The sequence below is a fragment of the Nerophis ophidion genome, linkage group LG23 (assembly GCF_033978795.1).
Source record: "Nerophis ophidion isolate RoL-2023_Sa linkage group LG23, RoL_Noph_v1.0, whole genome shotgun sequence".
In the NCBI taxonomy this organism is placed as follows: Eukaryota; Metazoa; Chordata; class Actinopteri; order Syngnathiformes; family Syngnathidae; genus Nerophis; species Nerophis ophidion.
The window spans coordinates 19,534,348-19,551,847 of NC_084633.1; the positions used below are offsets into that span (position 1 = coordinate 19,534,348).

The following is a 17,500-nucleotide window of genomic DNA, read 5'->3' on the forward strand; positions in this document are numbered from 1 at the left end:
TTAGTTAAGTTTGTGAAAGAGACCCTCTCCCCTGTGACTGTTTACTATTTGGAGAGGGAGTGTGGAACATTATCAATCAATCAATCAATCAATGTTTATTTATATAGCCCCAAATCACAAATGTCTCAAAGGACTGCACAAATCATTACGACTACAACATCCTCGGAAGAACCCACAAAAGGGCAAGGAAAACTCACACCCAGTGGGCAGGGAGAATTCACATCCAGTGGGACGCCAGTGACAATGCTGACTATGAGAAACCTTGGAGAGGACCTCAGATGTGGGCAACCCCCACCCCCCCCCCCCCCCCCCCCCCTCTAAGGGACCAAAAGCAATGGATGTGGAGCGGGTCTAACATGATACTGTGAAAGTTCAATCCATAGTGGCTCCAACACAGCCGCGAGAGTTCAGTTCAAAGCGGATCCAAGACAGCAGCGTGAGTCCCGTCCACAGGAAACCATCTCAAGCGGAGGCGGATCAGCAGCGTAGAGATGTCCCCAACCGATACACAGGCGAGCGGTCCATCCTGGGTCTCGACTTCATCCATGGTCATCGGACCGGACCCCCTACAAAAGGGAGGGGGGACAGAGGAGAAAAAGAAAAGAAGCGGCAGATCAACTGGTCTAAAAAGGAAGTCTATTTAAAGGCTAGAGTATACAGATGAGTTTTAAGGTGAGACTTAAATGCTTCTACTGAGGTAGCATCTCGAACTGTTACCGGGAGGGCATTCCAGAGTACTGGAGCCCCAATATAAAACGCTCTATAGCCCGCAGACTTTATTTGGGCTCTAGGAATCACTAATAAGCTGGAGTCTTTTGAACACAGATTTCTTGCCGGGACATATGGTACAATACAATCGGCAAGATAGGCTGGAGCTAACCTTGTAGTATTTTATACGTAAGTAGTAAAACCTTAAAGATCTTAAGAGTTTAGTTGTGTGCTATCGTGGCTACATTGCTGCGAAGGAAGTGGACAGCGCGAGTTGGGGAGGTAGCGTGTGAGTGGGGACGAGTGTAATTAATGTGTGTTTATTATTGTCTGGTTGTTGTATGTTTATGTGGTGTATAAAGTAAATTGTTTAACTATATAAGCCGTCTCCTCTCACTCTCTTGGACTAGATTTATTGGGTAAATAGTGAATAGTTCGAGCATCCCCCTCAAGGTAACATACAGTCCTTTACAGGCTCCCGTACATTAATGTTTTGTTTTTTTTATTAAATGTGCTTTTCATGATGGTACATCACACTCAAATTTACAAGCGCAGGCCTAAATTTACCGCATGCCTTTGGTAAGCGCCGGAGTGAGAAGAGGTTTTAAAATAATTTGCGCATGCTTACTTTTACCGCATGCCTTTGGTAAGCGCCGGAGTGAGAAGAGGCTTTAAATTAATTAGCGCCCCGGCGGCAATTCATATATATATATGTATTGATTAGATTATCCAGAGAATAGTGCTCGATACCGTGGTAGAGCGCAATATGTAGGTGTGGGCCAAATCACAAGACTACTTCGTCTCTACAGAAGTGTTTCATGAGGGGTTCCCTCAATCATCAGGAGATTTTAATGGAAGCATTCACATACAATGGTTTATATAGGGCACAGAGTGGGTGGGTACAGGCAGGCGTAGGGTGTGGTGATTGGCTCATGTGTTACCTAGGAGGTGTTTCCGCCTGTGGCGGCATGTTGAAATGATTTCACTGTGCTTGTTGAGGGATGACAGATCTGGATGATATATAATAAACAGTTTCTCTTTCAAGCATAGGTTGCATCTTTTATTACCACTGTTGTAAGGTGTGCTGGATGCAAGAATTTGCCATGTTATTGAATATTCAACATTATTGTCTTTGAGGTTCCAAATGTGCCTGCTGAGTTCTGTAGTATTCCGCAAGGTCTGGTTTCTAAAGGAGGCCTTGTGATTTTTCCATCTGGTTTTAAACGCTCGTTCGGTTAATCCTACGTACGTGTCGGATGTGTTAATGTCCTCGCGTGTTACCTTTGCTTGGTAAACGACCGATGTCTGTAAGCACCCTCCGTTGAGAGGGCAATCAGGTTTCTTGCGACAGTTACATTCCTTATTGGTTTCAGAGTCGTTCATTATATATCATCCAGATCTGGCATCCCTCAACAACCGCAGTGAAATCATTTCAACATGCCGCCACAGGCGGAAACACCTCCTAGGTAACACATGAGCCAATCACCACACCCTACGCCTGCCTGTACCCACCCACTCTGTGCCCTATATAAACCATTGTATGTGAATGCTTCCATTAAAATCTCCTGATGATTGAGGGAACCCCTCATGAAACAGTTCTGTAGAGATGAAGTAGTCTTGTGGTTTTTCCCACACCTATATATATATATATATATATATATATATATATATATATATATATACACACACATTTGGTGCTGGAAGCATTCACATACAATGGTTTATATAGGGCACAGAGTGGGTGGGTACAGGCAGGCGTAGGGTGTGGTGATTGGCTCATGTGTTACCTAGGAGGTGTTTCCGTCTGTGACGGCATGTTGAAATGATTTCACTGCGCTTGTTGAGGGATGACAGATCTGGAGGATATATAATAAACAGTTTCTCTTTTAAGCATAGGTTGCATGTTTTATTACCACTGTTGTAAGGTGTGCTGGATGCAAGAATTTGCCATGTTATTGAATATTCAACATTATTGTCTTAGAGGTTCCAAATGTGCTTGCTGAGTTCTGTAGTATTCCGCAAGGTCTGGTTTCTAAAGAAGCCCTTGTGATTGTTCCATCTGGTTTTAAACGCTCCTTCGGTTAATCCTACGTACGTGTTGGATGTGTTAATGTCCTCGCGTGTTACCTTTGCTTGGTAAACGACCGATGTCTGTAAGCACCCTCCGTTGAGAGGGCAATCAGGTTTCTTGCGACAGTTACATTCCTTATTGGTTTCAGAGTCGTTCATTATATATCATCCAGATCTGGCATCCCTCAACAAGCGCAGTGAAATCATTTCAACATGCCGCCACAGGCGGAAACACCTCCTAGGTAACACATGAGCCAATCACCACACCCCTACGCCTGCCTGTACCCACCCACTCTGTGCTCTATATAAACCATGGTATGTGAATGCTTCCATTAAAATCTCCTGATGATTGAGGGAACCCCTCATGAAACAGTTCTGTAGAGATGAAGTAGTCTTGTGGTTTTTCCCACACCTATACATATATATAATTTTTGTTTTTATTACAGTATAGTAGCATGCTGTATGACATCATGCAAGTCGCATGTTGTACAGTGAATTGGCACCAAATACTTGAAAAGAGGAGTACTATTTCTCATTTCTTTGCTGTAAACGTAGGTAATCCTATACTACATGTTGTGATGCACACACACACACACACACTCACACACACACAGGTGCTCCTTTGTCGCCGCGGACCAACATGACGGTGCTGGTTGCAGCTTCTGCACAAGGGCGTCCTCTGTAGGGCTAGGTTTCGTCAACTCTGCTGCTGCTCCCACGAGGCTTAGTCTTTAAGGAGTCTGAAACTGGAGGGTTCTTACGTAAAAAAAAAAAAAAAAAAAAAGAGATGCCGATGTACGACGTCATTTGCATTGTTGTCATGGTTTTGTGTGCGTTGTACTCACCATAGACCAGGGGTCGGCAACCCGCGGCTCCGGAGCGGCATGCGGCTCTTTAGCGCCGCCCTAATGGCTCTCTGGAGCTTTTTCAAAAATATATGAAAAATGGAAATGATGAGGGGAAAAACCCATATTTTTTGTTTTTTAATTTGGTTTCTATAGGAGGACAAACATGACACAAACCTCCCTGATTGCTATAAAGCATAATGTTTATATTAAACATGCTTCACTGATTCGAGTATTTGGCGAGCGCCGTTCTGTCCCACAAATTTTGGCGGTCCTTGAACTCACCATAGTTTGTTTACATGCATAACTTTCTCCGACTTTGTATGACGTTTTGTCCTAATAATTTTGGGGGTCCTCGAACTCACCATAGTTTGTTTACATGCATAACTAGGACGTTTTGTTCTAACTAACCTAACCTAACCTAACTAACCTAAACTAATACCTAAACTAATAACCTAAACTAACCTAACCTAACTAACCTAACTAACTTAACTAGGACGTTTTGTCCTACTAATTTTGGCGGTCCTTGAACTCACCGTAGTTTGTTTACATGCATAACTTTCTCCGACTTTGTAGGACGTTTTGTCCTACTAATTTTGGCGGTCCTTGAACTCACCATAGTTTGTTTACATGCATAACTAAGACGTTTTGTCCTAACTGACTTAACTAGCCTAACAAACCTAACCTAACCTAACTAACCTAAACTAATACCTAAACTAATACCTAAACTAATGACCTAAACTAACCTAACCTAACTAACCTAACTAACTTAACTAGGACGTTTTGTCCTACTAATTTTGGCGGTCCTTGAACTCACCCTAGTTTGTTTACATGCATAACTAGGACGTTTTGTCCTAACTAACTTAACTAGCCTAACAAACCTAACCTAACCTAACTAACCTAAACTAATACCTAAACTAATAACCTAAACTAACCTAACCTAACTGACCTAACTAACTTAACTAGGACATTTGTCCTACTAATTTTGGTGGTCCTTGAACTCACCATAGTTTGTTTACATGCATAACTTTCTCCGACTTTGTAGGACGTTTTGTCCTACTAATTTTGGCGGTCCTTGAACTCACCATAGTTTGTTTACATGCAAAACTAGGACGTTTTGTCCTAACTAACTTAACTAGCCTAACAAACCCAACCTAACCTAACTAACCTAAACTAATACCTAAACTAATAACCTAAACTAACCTAACTAACTTAACTAGGACGTTTTGTCCTACTAATTTTGGCGGTCCTTGAACTCACCATCGTTTGTTTACATGCATAACTTTCTCCGACTTTGTAGGACGTTTTGTCCTACTAATTTTGGCGGTCCTCGAACTCACCATAGTTTGTTTACAGGCATAACTAGGACGTTTTGTCCTAACTAACTTAACTAGCCAAACTAACCTAACCTAACTAACCTAAACTAATACCTAAACTAATAACCTAAACTAACCTAACCTAACTAACTTAACTAGGACGTTTTGTCCTACTAATTTTGGCGGTCTTTGAACTCACCGTAGTTTGTTTACATGCATAACTTTCTCCGACTTTGTAGGACGTTTTGTCCTACTAATTTTGGCGGTCCTTGAACTCACCATAATTTGTTTACATGCATAACTAGGACGTTTTGTCCTAACTGACTTAACTAGCCTAACAAACCTAACCTAACCTAACTAACCTAAACTAATAACCTAACCTAACCTAACTAACCTAACTAACTTAACTAAGACGTTTTGTCCTACTAATTTTGGCGGTCCTTGAACTCACCGTAGTTTGTTTACATGCATAACTAGGACGTTTTGTCCTAACTGACTTAACTAGCCTAACAAACCTAACCTAACTAACCTAAACTAATACCTAAACTAATACCTAAACTAATACCTAAACTAATAACCTAAACTAACCTAACTAACTTAACTAGGACGTTTTGTCCTACTAATTTTGGCGGTCCTTGAACTCACCGTAGTTTGTTTACATGCATAACTTTCTCCGACTTTGTAGGACGTTTTGTCCTAATAATTTTGGCGGTCCTTGAACTCACCATAGTTTGTTTACATGCAAAACTAGGACGTTTTGTCCTAACTAACTTAACTAGCCTAACAAACCTAATCCAACTTAACTAACCTAAACTAATACCTAAACTAATAACCTAAACTAACCTAACCTAACTAACCTAACTAACTTAACTAGGACGTTTTGTCCTACTAATTTTGGCGGTCCTTGAACTCACCATAGTTTGTTTACATGCATAACTTTCTCCGACTTTGTAGGACGTTTTGTCCTACTAATTTTGGCCGTCCTCGAACTCACCATAGTTTGTTTACATGCATAACTAGGACGTTTTGTCCTAACTGACTTAACTAGCCTAACAAACCTAACCTAAACTAATACCTAAACTAGTAACCTAAACTAACCTAACTAACCTAACTAACTTAACTAGGACGTTTTGTCCTACTAATGTTGGCGGTCCTTGAACTCACCATAGTTTGTTTACATGCATAACTTTCTCCGACTTTGTAGGACGTTTTGTCCTAATAATTTTGGCGGTCCTTGAACTCACCATAGTTTGTTTACATGCAAAACTAGGACGTTTTGTCCTAACTAACTTAACTAGCCTAACAAACCTAACCTAACTAACCTAAACTAATACCTAAACTAATAACCTAAACTAACCTAACCTAACTAACCTAACTAACTTAACTAGGACGTTTTGTCCTACTAATTTTGCCGGTCCTTGAACTCACCATAGTTTGTTTACATGCATAACTTTCTCCGACTTTGTAGGACGTTTTCTCCTACTAATTTTGGCGGTCCTCGAACTCACCATAGTTTGTTTACATGCATAACTAGGACGTTTTGTCCTAACTGACTTAACTAGCCTAACAAACCTAACCTAACCTAACTAACCTAAACAAATACCCAAACTAATACCTAAACTAATAACCTAAACTAACCTAACCTAACTAACTTAACTAGGACGTTTTGGCCTACTAATTTTGGCGGTCCTTGAACTCACCATAGTTTGTTTACATGCATAACTTTCTCCGACTTTGTAGGACGTTTTGTCCTAATAATTTTGGCGGTCCTTGAACTCACCATAGTTTGTTTACATGCATAACTAGGACGTTTTGTCCTAACTGACTTAGCTAGCCTAACTAACCTAACCTGACCTAACTAACCTAACTAACCTAAACTAATAACCTAAACTAACCTAACTAACTTAACTAGGACGTTTCGTCCTAGTAATTTTGGCGGTCCTTGAACTCACCGTAGTTTGTTTACATGTACAACTTTCTCCGACTTTCTAAGACGTGTTTTATCCCACTTCTTTTTCTGTCTCATTTTGTCCACCAAATTTATAACGTTGTGCAGGAATGCACAAAGGTGAGTTTTGTTGATGTTATTGACTTGTGTGGAGTGCTAATCAGACATATTTGGTCACTGCATGACTGCAAGCTAATCGATGCTAACATGCTATTTAGGCTAGCTGTATGTACACATTGCATCATTATGCCTCATTTGTAGCTATATTTCAGCTTGTCTAGTTTCTTTTAAGTCCTCATAATTCAATTTATATCTCATGACACACTCTAATTTTTTGCGGCTCCAGACAGATTTGTTTTTGTATTTTTGGTCCAATATGGCTCTTTCAACATTTTGGGTTGCCGACCCCTGCTATGGACGGACCCCTTGTGGTATTTTAGGCTTCATAATGTGCCACACATTTTCAGTGGGAGACCGGTCTGGACTACGGACAGGCCAGTATAGTACCCGCACTCTTTTACTGTGAAGCCACGCTATTGTAACACGTGGCTTGGCATTGTCTTGCTGAAATAAGCAGGGGCGTCCATGATAACATTGCTTGGATGGCGACATATGTTGCTCCAAAACCTATATGGACTATCAAACATTAATAGTGCCTTCACAGATGTGTAAGTTACCCAAGCCTTGGGCTCTAATACACCCCCATACCATCACAGATGCTGGCTTTTACACTTTTCGCCTAGAACAATCCGGATGGTTCTTTTCCTCTTTGGTCCGGAGGACACAACGTTCGCAGTTTCCAAAAACAGTTTGAAATATGGACTCGTCAAACCACGGAACACTTTTCCACTTTGCATCAGTCCATCTTAGATCCGGCGGCGTTTCTGGGTGTTGTTGATAAATGGCATGGGCTTTGCATAGTAGGCTTTTAACTTGCACTTACAGATGTAGCGACAAACTGTAGTTACTGGCAGTAGTTTTCTGAAGTGTTCCTGAGCCCATGTGGTGATATCCTTCACACACTGATATCGCTTTTTGATGCAGTACCGCCTGAGGGATGGAATGTCCGTAATATCATCGCTTACTTGGAGTGATTTCTCCAGATTCTCTGAACCTTTTGATGATTTTATGAACCGTAGATGGTGAAATCCCTAAATTCCTTGCAATAGCTGGTTGAAAAATGTTGTTCTTCAACTATTTGACAATTTTCTTCCGCATTTGTTGACAAAGTGGTGACCCTCGCCTCATCCTTGTTTGTGAATGACTGAGCATTTCATGCAAGCTGCTTTTAATACCCAATCAGGGCACACACCTGTTCCCAATTAGCCTGTTCACCTGTGGGATGATCCAAATAAGTGTTTGACGAGTATTCCTCAACTTTCTCCGTCTTTTTTGCCACGTGTGCCAGCTTTTTTTTAAAAACATGTTGCAGACATCAATTTCCAAATGAGATATTTGCCAAAAAATACCTTTGTTTCCTTTTAGAACGTTAAATATCTTGTCTTTGCAGTCTATTCAATTGAATAAAAGTTGAAAAGGATTCGCAAATCATTGTATTCTGTTTTTATTTACCATTTACACAACGTGACAACTTCACTGCTTTTCTATTACAAATACAGGAATATATATCTCCTCCGTCATATTTTTTTTTTTCCTCGTTTCAGGATCCTTGACTTCCGGAGGGTCCCCCCAGTGGCCGGGCGGCTGGTCAACATGACTCGAGAAATCCGAGACGTGACACGTGACAAAAAGCTGTGGAGGACTTTTTTCATCTCGCCAGGTAGTCGACGCATCGGCGCAAACATCAACACAACACAAGTAGACGGCATTGCCGGATGTGAAAATGTTTATTTTGTTTGTACGATCATTTTGAGTCTCACACAAGTAAACACAAACAGGACATAAAAAGTTTCGCCAGTGGCCGCATTTTTTTTTTTTTTTTGTAACAGCGCTGTTCAATCAATCAATCAATGTTTACTTATATAGCCCTAAATCACTAGTGTCTCAAAGGGCTGCACAAACCACCACGACATCCTCGGTAGGCCCACATAAGGGCAAGGAAAACTCACACCCAGTGGGACGTCGGTGACAATGATGACTATGAGAACCTTGGAGAGGAGGAAAGCAATGGATGTCGAGCGGGTCTAACATGATACTGTGTATAAATGACACAATATGTTACTGCATATGTCAGCAGACTAATTAAGAGGCTTTGTTTGTTTATTTACTACTAAAAGAACCTTTATTTGAAAAAGTAAAAGAGTCAAACCTGCTCAAAAGCAATGTCCTTCCTGGGTGGTCCACGCAACCCACACGACGACGGCTTAAGACTGTCACAGTGTACAAAATAATATCAATCAATCAATCAATGTTTACTTATATAGCCCTAAATCACTAGTGTCTCAAAGGGCTGCACAAACCACCACGACATCCTCGGTAGGCCCACATAAGGGCAAGGAAAACTCACACCCAGTGGGACGTCGGTGACAATGATGACTATGAGAAACCTTGGAGAGGAGGAAAGCAATGGATGTCGAGCGGGTCTAACATGATACTGTGAAAGTTCAATCCACAATGGATCCAACACAGTCGCGAGAGTCCAGTCCAAAGCGGATCCAACACAGCAGCGAGAGTCCCGTTCACAGCGGAGCCAGCAGGAAACCATCCCAAGCGGAGGCGGATCAGCATGTTAGTTTATTTAACCCTCTGAGGACTTTGGATTTTAATTATCTTTAAAGGACTTAACAAATCTATGTTTTTGAAGTGAAGTGAAGTGAAGTATATTTATATAGCGCTTTTCTCAAGTGACTCAAAGCGCTTTACATCGTGAAACCCAATATCTAAGTTACATTCAAACCAGTGTGGGTGGCACTGGGAGCAGGTGGGTAAAGTGTCTTGCCCAAGGACACAACGGCAGTGACTAGGATGGCACAAGCGGGAATCGAACCTGCAACCCTCAAGTTGCTGGCACGGCCGCTCTACCAACCGAGCTATGCCGCCCAAAAAGTAATCATCAACTTAAAGTGCCCTCTTTGGGGATTGTAATAGAGATCCATCTGGATTCATCAACTTCATTCTAAACATTTCTTCACAAAAAAAGTGAAGTGAATTATATTTATATAGCGCTTTTCTCTAGTGACTCAAAGCGCTTTACATAGTGAAACCCAATATCTAATTTTTACATTTAAACCAGTGTGGGTGACACTGGGAGCAGGTGGGTAAAGTGTCTTGCCCAAGGACACAACGGCAGTGACTAGGATGGCGGAAGTGGGAATCGAACCTGCAACCCTCAAGTTGCTGGCACGGCCGCTCTACCAACCGAGCTATGCCGAAACTAGGGCGAAACTACATTTTACATTGGTATTTTGTTTCTTTGTTTTACTTTTTTTGCTCAAATTTCTCAATAAACTTCAGTCCTAAACAAAAAATATCAAACATGGAAAGTTTTAGCAAGTTTTCAACCATTTGAAGTAGGGATGCACCGAAATGAAAATGTGTGGCCGAAGCCGAAGCCGAATAAAAATTAAACGCTTGGCCGAATACCGAATAATGAATGCAGTTTTTGCATAAATAGCCTAGAATAAAGTATTTTTTTATTGAATATTGACATTTTTTTAATATTCCAGTAGCCTTTGCTTTTCAAAAAAAGCACAAAGTGTTTCATTTCTATTAGGCCTTCAAACAAAACATGCATTCCAAAAAAAAAAATAAAGTGCATTAAAGTGGATAAACCCACAACAAATGAATTATTGTCCTTTTGGCAAAAGTCTGCTTAGTGAAGTGAAGTGAATTATATTTATATAGCGCTTTTTCTCTAGTGACTCAAAGCGCTTTACATAGTGAAACCCAATATCTAAGTTACATTTAAAGCAGTGTGGGTGGCACTGGGAGCAGGTGGGTAAAGTGTCTTGCCCAAGGACACAACGGCAGTGGCTAGGTTGGCAGAAGCGGGAATCGAACCTGCAACCCCCAAGTTGCTGGCACGGCCGCTCTACCAACCGAGCTATACCGAAACTAGGGCGAAACTACATTTTACATTGGTATTTTGTTTCTTTGTTTTACTTTTTTTGCTCAAATTTCTCAATAAACTTCAGTCCTAAACAAAAAATATCAAACATGGAAAGTTTTAGCAAGTTTTCAACCATTTGAAGTAGGGATGCACCGAAATGAAAATTTGTGGCCGAATACCGAATAATGAATGCAGTTTTTGCATAAATAGCCTAGAATAAAGTATTTTTTTATTGAATATTGACATTTTTTTAATATTCCAGTTTCCCGAGACTCTGTATTTAGTTAGCGCAGGCAGCATGAAGCAGGGCTTTTATTGTGAAGATAGGAAATGTGCAGTCGGCCTTTAGAGTTTTGACGGAAGGTACGGCGCGAGAGTCTGTTGAAATAAAAAGTGTTTCTGGCCTTCCTCTCGGTCATATTTTCATAATAATGATCTTGCAGCAGCCAGCGTCATCTCACAAGACCCTCCGGTACCGTGAATGTCATTTAAGTGACGTCTTGGTGAAGATTGATGATCACTCATTTTTAGGTCTATTTTTTTTTAAAAGCCTGGCTGGAGATCGACTGACACACCCCCCGCGGTCGACGTAATGGGCACCCCTGCTCTAGAGCCATAGGTTCCCTACCCCTGTTCTAGTCCTTCACTCTGACTTTCCTCATCCACTAATCTTTCATCCTCACTCAAATTAATGGGGAAATTGTCGCTTTCTCGGTCCGAATCGATCTATCTGCTGGTGGCCATGATTATAAACAATGTGAGGATGTGAAGGGCTCTACAACCTGTGATGTCACACGCACATCATCTGCTACTTCCGGTACAGGCAAGGCTTTTTTATTAGCGAGCAAAAGTTGCAAACTTTATCGTGGATGTTCTCTACTAAATCCTTTCAGCAAAAATATGGCAATATGGCGAAATGATCCAGAATGGAGCTGCTATCCCCGTTTAAATAAGAAAATTGCATTTCAGCAGGCCTTTAATTACGTCACGTCTGTGTGACACTTTGTTTCCCCCCCCAGCCAACAACGTCTGCTTCTACGGCGAGTGTTCCTACTACTGCTCCACCGAGCACGCCCTGTGCGGTAAACCCGACCAGATCGAAGGCTCCCTCGCCGCCTTCCTGCCGGACCTCAACCTGGCCAAACGCAAGACGTGGCGCAACCCCTGGAGACGCTCTTACCACAAGCGCAAGAAGGCGGAGTGAGAAGCGCGCCTCACTACGCTGAGCTCCGAACCCTCAGTGAAATATTCATCCGTTGTGTCTTTTCGTACGTCCAGGTGGGAGGTGGATCCAGATTATTGTGACGAGGTGAAGCAGGCGCCCCCGTATGACCGTGGGACTCGACTGCTGGACGTCATGGACATGACCATCTTCGACTTCCTGATGGGTAGGAGCCCACTGTTTGCTTCCATCCGTCTTCTTCCGCTTATCCGAGGTCGGGTCGCGGGGGCAGCAGCCTAAGCAGGGAAGCCCAGACTTCCCTCTCCCCAGCCAATTCGTCCAGCTCTTCCCGAGGCGTTCCCAGGCCAGCCGGGAGACATACCGTATTCCTTTGAATTTCTGCCGGGGCGCTAATTATTTTAAAACCTCCTAAATTTAGGCCTGCGCTTATAAATTTGAGTGTGATGTAAGGATACCATCATTAAAAGCACATTTAATAAAAAAAAACATTATTCTGGTCTTACCTTTACTTATAAATGAAGTCCATGCGCAGCTCCTTCTGATCAAAAGCATCGATAACTTGTTTATAGAAGTGAAGTGAATTATATTTATATAGCGCTTTTCTCAAGTGACTCAAAGCGCTTTACATAGTGAAACCCAATATCTAAGTTACATTTAAAGCAGTGTGGGTGGCACTGGGAGCAGGTGGGTAAAGTGTCTTGCCCAAGGACACAACGGCAGTGACTAGGATGGCGAAAGCGGGAATCGAACCTGGAACCCTCAAGTTGCTGGCACGGGCCACTCTACCAACCGAGCTATATATTTAAGTGTGTATCAAACTGGTAGCCCTTCGCATTAATCAGTACACAAGAAGTAGCTCTTGGTTTCAAAAAGGTTGGTGACCCCTGCTTTAGTGAATTATATTTATATAGCGCTTTTCTCTAGTTACTCAAAGCGCTTTACATAGTGAAACCCAATATCTAAGTTACATTTAAAGCAGTGTGGGTGGCACTGGGAGCAGGTGGGTAAAGTGTCTTGCCCAAGGACACAACGGCAGTGACTAGGATGGCGAAAGCGGGAATCGAACCTGGAACCCTCAAGTTGCTGGCACGGGCCACTCTACCAACCGAGCTATATATTTAAGTGTGTATCAAACTGGTAGCCCTTCGCATTTATCAGTACACAAGAAGTAGCTCTTGGTTTCAAAAAGGTTGCTGACCCCTGCTTTAGTGAATTATATTTATATAGCGCTTTTCTCAAGTGACTCAAAGCGCTTTACATAGTGAAACCCAATATCTAAGTTACATTTAAAGCAGTGTGGGTGGCACTGGGAGCAGGTGGGTAAAGTGTCTTGCCCAAGGACACAACGGCAGTGACTAGGATGGCGGAAGCGGGAATCGAACCTGGAACCCTCAAGTTGCTGGCACGGGCCACTCTACCAACCGAGCTATATATTTAAGTGTGTATCAAACTGGTAGCCCTTCGCATTAATCGGTAACCAAGAAGTAGCTCTTGGTTTCAAAAAGGTTGGTGACCCCTGCTTTAGTGAAGTGAATTATATTTATATAGCGATTTTCTCTAATTACTCAAAGCGCTTTACATAGTGAAACCCAATATCTAAGTTACATTTAAAGCAGTGTGGGTGGCACTGGGAGCAGGTGGGTAAAGTGTCTTGCCCAAGGACACAACGGCAGTGACTAGGATGGCGGAAGCGGGAATCGAACCTGGAACCCTCAAGTTGCTGGCACGGCCACTCTACCAAACCTGCTTGTTGTCACTTCTTCTGCAGCCGAGTAGTCGCAAGAAGGATCACGAGCGCCCTCTACCACCAGGAGGCGGGAGTCATTTAATGACTCATATTTGACACACGCAGCTACGGTATATTAATAAAACATAACTGCTTACTGTTCTTTTTAGCATATTCAATAGCTCGGGCCTTAAATCCTACTGAATAGCTCTTAGTCTTCTCTTTATGCGATTTCAAATTATTGAAATCAGGTGAAGTGTCACTCGTGACGTGACGAGTTTGACCCTGCGGAAGTTCATGGTATATGCTAATTATTTTGCGGAACAAGTTTGACCCGGCGGAAATTCTAGACATGCGCTAATAAAAATAATATTTTGCGAAACGAGTTTGACCCGGGCTTCACGGTGGCACAGGGGTTAGTGCGTCTGCCTCACAATACGAAGGTCCTGCAGTCCTGGGTTCAAATCCAGGCTCGGGATCTTTCTGTGTGGAGTTTGCATGTTCTCCCCGTGACTGCGTGGGTTCCCTCCGGGTACTCCGGCTTCCTCCCACCTCCAAAGACATGCACCTGGGGATAGGCTCCTCCCACTTCCAAAGACATGCACCTGGGGATAGGTTGATTGGCAACACTAAATGGTCCCTAGTGTGTGAATGTTGTCTGTCTATCTGTGTTGGCCCTGCGATGAGGTGGCGACTTGTCCAGGGTGTACCCCGCCTTCCGCCCGATTGTAGCTGAGATAGGCGCCAGCGCCCCCCGCGGCCCCGAAAGGGAATAAGCGGTAGAAAATGGATGGATGGATGGAGTTTGGCCCGACAGTAATTCTAGACAGGTGCATACTATATACCCGGCAGCAATTCAAGGAAATTCGGTAGTCTTCCCGATGCGTCCTGGGTCTTCCCCGTGGCCTCCTACCGGTTGGACGTGCCCTAAACACCTCCCTAGGGAGGCGTTCAGGTGGCATCCTGACCAGATGCCCGAACCACCTCATCTGGCTCCTCTCCGTGTGGAGGGGTCACTGTAGAAGTTTCCGTCTACCACGGGCGTCCACACACGTGGACGAGATACCGGTGTTCGGATTCAACAACAGGCTGTATTTTTCTCTCAAGTACTTGCATGACACTCGACTGAAGTGGTCTCATGCTCTCCAAGTCTCTCTCTCTCTTCCCCCGACCGCTTACTGTTAAAGACAACAGATGATTAGATGAACACCTGGGAAATCCAGCAAGAACATCCAGAAGCTGCAGTACATACAAAATAGTGCTGCAAGGATCCTGGTGAGAGTGCGGAAACAGGACCACATCACACCAACTCTCAAATCCCTTCACTGGCTGCCTGTTCCATTCAGGATTGAATTCAAAATCTCCCTACTAACCCACCAGTGCCTCCATGGAAATGCCCCCCTATACCTCAAGGAACTGCTCACCCCCAAATCCTCCACACGACACCTCCGCTCCATACAGGCTAACCTCCTCCAACCTACACGGACAAAGCTAAGGAACAATGGGAGACCGGGCTTTCTGCTCCGCTGCTCCCAGTCTGTGGAACGCTCTCCCTGACCACCTGAGGGCACCTCAGACTGTGGATGCTTTTAAAAAAGGCTTAAAAACCCCTCTTTTTAAAAAAGCCTTTCTATAGACATGCATGCTGGTTGTAGCCTTTGGGCTGTTTCTAGTTTTATATTTTATTTATTTTTTTAAAAGGGAATAAGCGGTAGAAAAATGGATGGATGGACTATTTTTTTTACACTGTGGCCTTTTGAGGTTGTTTGCTCAACGTAAAGTGCTTTTTACAAATAAAATATGTTATTATTATTATTATTATTATAAATCTAAATACCTTCCAGCTGTGTCGTCAACCCTGCCCGATGGTGCTCGTCCTCAGCACCATGGACAGCGGCGGTGACCTTTGTTCCTGCGAGCCCGCTGGCCACACCTTACCCCCACCCCCCACAGTCACAAACATAATTCCGTATTTTCCGGACTACATGGCGCGCTTTAAAATCCTTTCATTTTCTCAAAAACTCGCTTTTTTTTAAAACTTTGTCGGAGGAAATATTCAAATTTTTCGAGATAGGATTTTTGAGTTTTCTTAAGCTGTATGCCATAATCAGCAAAAATTTTAATTAATAAAAGGCGTGCAATATTTCAGTTGATGTGTAATGAATCCAGAATGTATGGCATTTTCATGTTTTTAGTTGCAAAATAAAGGACTTTATCACAATATTCTAATTTTCTGAGACAGTCCTGTTTATATAGCGAGATAGAGACATACTGTAATAACTTGTAGTAAATAATGAAGATTAAAAAATATATTACAAATAAAAAATAGAAATACAAAAATCATTTTTCTCACAATGTGTTGACTTTTTTCTTATAAAATTGGGAACAATTGCTCATATTCTTTCTGTTTCTGTAATATTGCAATCTTTTCTCCTAAAATTATGACTTTTTTATGTAAAATGATTACTTTTCACTGTGATGAGGTGGCGACTTGTCCAGGGTGTACGCCGCCTTCCGCCCGAATGCAGCTGAAATAGGCTCCACCGCCACCCCGCTGCAACCCCGAAAGGGACAAGCGGTAGAAAACGGATGGATGGATGATTGCTTTTGAATGCAAACTGGTGACATTTGTCATAAAAAAAATCTTACTTTTATCAAAACAGTGCCAATTTTTATGTTATTTTTGTAAAATAGTCACAATTTTTTAGGCATAATTATGACTTTTGTCATGATTCTGCCAAGTAAAATTCCGATTATTATTATAATATCGCCAATATTTTTTTAGTTTGCTTATAAAATTGTGTCTTTTGAGTTATGATCCGCTGCCCGGATCATATTATGATTTAGATTTTTTTAGTCTTTTTGCGTTTTCCTTTGGTTTAAGACTCCTTCGGTTCCTGTTTGTGCACCTCTCAGTTGTTTTCCATAGTTACTCATTATTTTCACCTGCCGCCTGTTCCGGACGTGCACCTGTTTTGTGATTACTGCCATTATTTAAACCCGCCTTCTCCAGTCAAGTCAGTCTTGCTTCCTAATTTGCTATACGCCACAAATAACGCCTTTGGTTTTCCTGCTCGCTACCTGCTAGCTTCCACGCTAAGCTATTTGTTTTCTAGCTCCCATGCTAGCTCTTTTTGTTTTGTCTAAGTCTGATTTATTTCTTAATAAATCATTTTTCCTACCTGCACGCTGTGTCTAAAAGCAGTCTTTTTCTCGCAATATGTCGACTTTTTTCTTATAAAATTGGGAACAATTGCTCATATTCTTTCTGTTTCTGTAATATTGAAATATTTTCTCGTAAAATTATGACTTTTTTATGTAAAATCATTGCGTTTTACTGTGATGAGGTGGCGACTTGTCCAGACTTTCGCCCGAGTGCAGCTGAGCTAGGCTCCAGCCCAATATATTTTACACCCCCGCGCCCCCAACCCCGCCCACCTTACCGACGCACAGGGGGGCTGGGGGGGTGGGGGGTGTCAGGGTTTGCTGCTAGCGGGGTTAGATAAAATAGTCAGGAAGTGTCATGGATGCAAAGGATCCTGGGTATTTGTGGTGTTGCGTTTATGTCACGATGCGACCAGGTCCTTACATTTCGTGGAGTAAAATTACGACTCTTGTCATAAAATTGCCAAAATTTTAACGCATTTCTTGTAAAATTCCAATTGTTATCATAAGACTGCACAAAAGTTCCGTTT

At 42.4% G+C, this 17,500-nt stretch overlaps 1 protein-coding gene across 1 annotated transcript in view; it reads left to right on the forward strand.

Moving 5' to 3' along the window:
- fam20ca (FAM20C golgi associated secretory pathway kinase a) overlaps nucleotides 1-17,500 on the forward strand; it is a 92,492-nt gene that overhangs the window by 70,690 nt on the left and 4,302 nt on the right. The window contains exons 5-7 of the mRNA XM_061885149.1: nucleotides 8,552-8,667; nucleotides 11,916-12,096; nucleotides 12,175-12,284. Of these exons, the coding sequence (XP_061741133.1) occupies nucleotides 8,552-8,667; nucleotides 11,916-12,096; nucleotides 12,175-12,284 (407 nt within the window). The remainder of the gene's footprint in view (nucleotides 1-8,551; nucleotides 8,668-11,915; nucleotides 12,097-12,174; nucleotides 12,285-17,500) is intronic.